The sequence below is a fragment of the Mandrillus leucophaeus genome, unplaced genomic scaffold, assembly GCF_000951045.1.
Source record: "Mandrillus leucophaeus isolate KB7577 unplaced genomic scaffold, Mleu.le_1.0 Scaffold1, whole genome shotgun sequence".
Classification (NCBI taxonomy): domain Eukaryota; kingdom Metazoa; phylum Chordata; class Mammalia; order Primates; family Cercopithecidae; genus Mandrillus; species Mandrillus leucophaeus.
In genome coordinates, this window is record NW_012098097.1 from 17,024,747 (window position 1) to 17,028,052 (window position 3,306).

Consider the following 3,306-nt stretch of genomic DNA (forward strand, 5'->3'; position numbering starts at 1 on the left):
GGAGGCTGAGGCAGGTGGATCACAAGGTCAGGAGTTCAAGACCAGCCTGGACGAGATGGCGAAACCCCGTCTCTACTAAAAATACAAAAATTAGCTGGGCATGGTGGCTGGCGCCTGTAATCCCAGCTACTCGGGAGGCTGAGGCAGAGCACTGCTTGAACCTGGGAGGTGAAGCTTGCAGTGAGCCGAGATTGTACCACTGCACTCCAGCCTGGGCAGTAGAGCAAGACTCTGTCTCAAAAAAAAGAAAAAAGCCTGCCCCAGAAAAAAGATCTTTTAAGTGTATAGTGTATTGTTTTGGGAAAAAAAAACTAGCCAAGATAAGCATTGGAAACATTTTAAGGCAGCCCTCCCAAAAATAAATGTAGCTGGGCATGGTAGTGTCATGCCTGTAATTCCAGCACTTTGGGAGGCCAGGGCAGGAGGGTAGCTTGAGCACAGGGGTTTGAGGGCAGCCTAGCCAATATAATGTGACTCAATCTCTACCAAAAAATGAAAAAAAAATTAGCCAGGTGTGGTGGTACACACCTTTGGTCCCAGCTGTTCCGGAAGCCGAGGCGGGAGGGTCACCTGAGCCCAGGAGGTTGATGCTGCGGTGAATTTTTTTTTGAGATGGAGTCTTGCCCTATCACCCACGCTGGAGTGCAGTGGTCTAATCTCAGCTCACTGCAACCTCTGCCTTCGAGGCTCAAGCAGCCCTCCCACCTCAGCCTCCTGAGTAGTTGGGATTACAGGCATGCGCCATCATACCTGGCCAATTTTTGTATCATTAGTAGAGACGGGGTTTTACCATATTGACCAGGCGGGTCTCAAACTCCTGACCTCAGGTGATCTGCGTGCCCCAGCCTCCCAAAGTGTTGGGATTGCAGGTGTCAGCCACGGCGCCCAGACTACAGTGAGCTTTGATCGCATCACTGCACTCCAGCCTGGGCGACAGAGCAAGACCCTATCTCAAAACAACAACAAAAAACCCCAAGACCAGCTACTCAGGAGGCTGAGGCAGGAGAATGGCGTGAACCCAGGAGGCGGAGCTTGCAGTGAGCTGAGATGGCGCCACTTCACTCCAGCCTGGGCAACAGAATGAGACTCCGTCTCAAAAAAAAAAAAAAAAAAAAAAGTGTATACATCTACTCTGTACCCCCAAAATTAAAAAACCAAAAATTAAAAAAAGTAAGCATTTGTAGTAAATCTAGGTGCTCTTCAGTTTGATGGGGCCTCTTGTCTAGTCTGAATGCTCCAGTACTGATGGTTCAGTGTGCTGGAAGGCACATTAGGTGCTGGATGAATACTCTTGATTCTTTGTTACAATTGGGTAGCTCCTTTGTTTACATTTTCCTGCTCTGTTCTTGCAAATGTGTGTTTCAAGGGGGTGTGACCAAATGCTGTGTGTAGCTCAGGCACTTACCTGGTTGAGTGTAGCAGTTGGCAGCTGTAGCCCTTGGCTCAGATTGAAGACAGGTTTTTTTTTGCAGCTTTGGACTTAGGCCTGTGCTGGTAAGGTTTATGAATCTGGGCCCTCAGGAAGCTGGTGAGGGTGGGACTGGTGACTGGGGTCCCTGAGGCTGGCGTGTGCAGGACTGACCATGCCTGCTTTGCGACTGTATGGGGTCCCCGAGGCTGGCGTGTGCAGCAGTGACCGTGCCTGTGCTTCCCCCTTTCTTGCAGTCCTACTTGATCGTCAGTGACAAGGCCCGAGATGCAGCTGCCGTCCTCATGTCTAGGTAAGTTTCCATGGCGTGTTTTTGGTGCGTGGCTGGTGGGTTCTGAGGGGTTTGTCGGGGTACTGTTACGTGTTTCATGCGTGTCTTTAGTCCTCAGATGGAGGACCCAGGGAAGTCTTCGGACTCCTCAGACTCTGGCTTTCTCTGAGGCAGCGTGCACCACTGTTTGGGCACAGAAGAGCTCCGACCCTGAAGTGACCACCCTCAGTGGTGGTCTGGGGTGCCGGTGGGGGTCACCTGACAGGCCCATTGCCAGGAGTGCAGGTCTAGAAGAGGCGTGGCGTCATCCCTGGGGTGCAGCCTCCCCCCAGGGGAGGGATGGGGTGGCAGTTACAAGACGTGGAGATGATGGGTGGTCGTGGGCCATTGTGACTGGGGATGAAAGTCCCCAGCGTCCTGTGTTCATCCCCGTGCACTGCAGACAAGGGAAGGCGGTTTTCTCTGTTGAGCACAGCAGGCCTGTGGTGTCGGAAAGATACCAAGGATGTGTGTGTAGACTGAGCGAACCTGTTTCATGGGATGCAAAAAGGAAGAAAGCAGTATTTCTAAATCAGGAGTTTACATGACACGTGATTTTAAGTATGTATGTAGTTTACTAAGTCAGAACAGTTGACATTTTCCCCCTCTGCAGTGGTGAAAGTCTAAAGCTGGTCATAAAACCTTTCAGTGGTTGTGGTTGGGAATATGGTCAGTGCCCCATGCAGTGTCACCTTCACTTGGCTGTGTAGCTGCAACTTGCACAGCTTCTTTCTCAGAGAAGTGGGAGGAGAGAAGCTTCCTTTCTGGGGCAGTTGGAGGCACTGGATGAGGGGTTTGTGACAGCCTGGAGCTGAGGAAGGAACCTGAGTCCCCTGGAGCAGGTGAGGCCCCTCCCGAGAGGGCAGAGGCTACTTCCTGTCTTGTCAAGGACATAAAAAGATGATCGTCTAATTATAAAAGTAATCTGTGTGTATTTAGATAATAGAGTATGAAGTACAAAATGAAACCCTTGAGTGCTTTCATCCCGTGGGGGTGCGATGGCCCCTGTCCCCCTGCCGTGTGGCGCCAGCTCTGTCCATGGTCTCCCCTCGGGGCAGCACCAACTCTGTCCGTGGCTCAGTTGCCGCACTCGCCTCTTTGCACTGCGGACCAGGAGACGGGCCCACGCGTCATTGTCTTCTTCCAAAACAAGACGACCTGGTGCGAGAATGTCTTTTCTACCTGTCCGTTGCTGTGGGACATTTAGACTGCTGCCCTCCCAATTTGGTATTAAAACTCTGTTGCGAATAGTCCATGTAAAATTGTGTACCATTCTGAATGATTTCTAGGGATGAGTTTCTACAAGTGGAATGAACATTTTCGGGGTCTGAATGCAATTACTGGAGAGGCTGAACAAGTTGAAAGTTCTTTCCCCATATTTACTAGCTGGGTCAAACCTTAAGAATGTTTGCCAACTTCGTTCAATGGAAACTAGTTACCTGCTTTTATTCTTATTTTTCTTAGCAGCAGTACTGAGGGTTGGGTAGATTTTTGCGGAATGTGGCTCTGTGGAGTGCCGTGCCCGTGGGCCGGGGGAGGCAGCGTCTGAGTGCCTGCTCCCTCCGTG

The 3,306-nt window shown here is 51.0% G+C and overlaps 1 protein-coding gene across 1 annotated transcript in view; it reads left to right on the forward strand.

Moving 5' to 3' along the window:
* TBCD (tubulin folding cofactor D) overlaps window positions 1-3,306 on the forward strand; it is a 217,007-nt gene that overhangs the window by 19,553 nt on the left and 194,148 nt on the right. Inside the window, 1 exon segment of the mRNA XM_011970092.1 lies at window positions 1,666-1,721. Coding sequence (XP_011825482.1) covers window positions 1,666-1,721 — 56 coding nt within the window.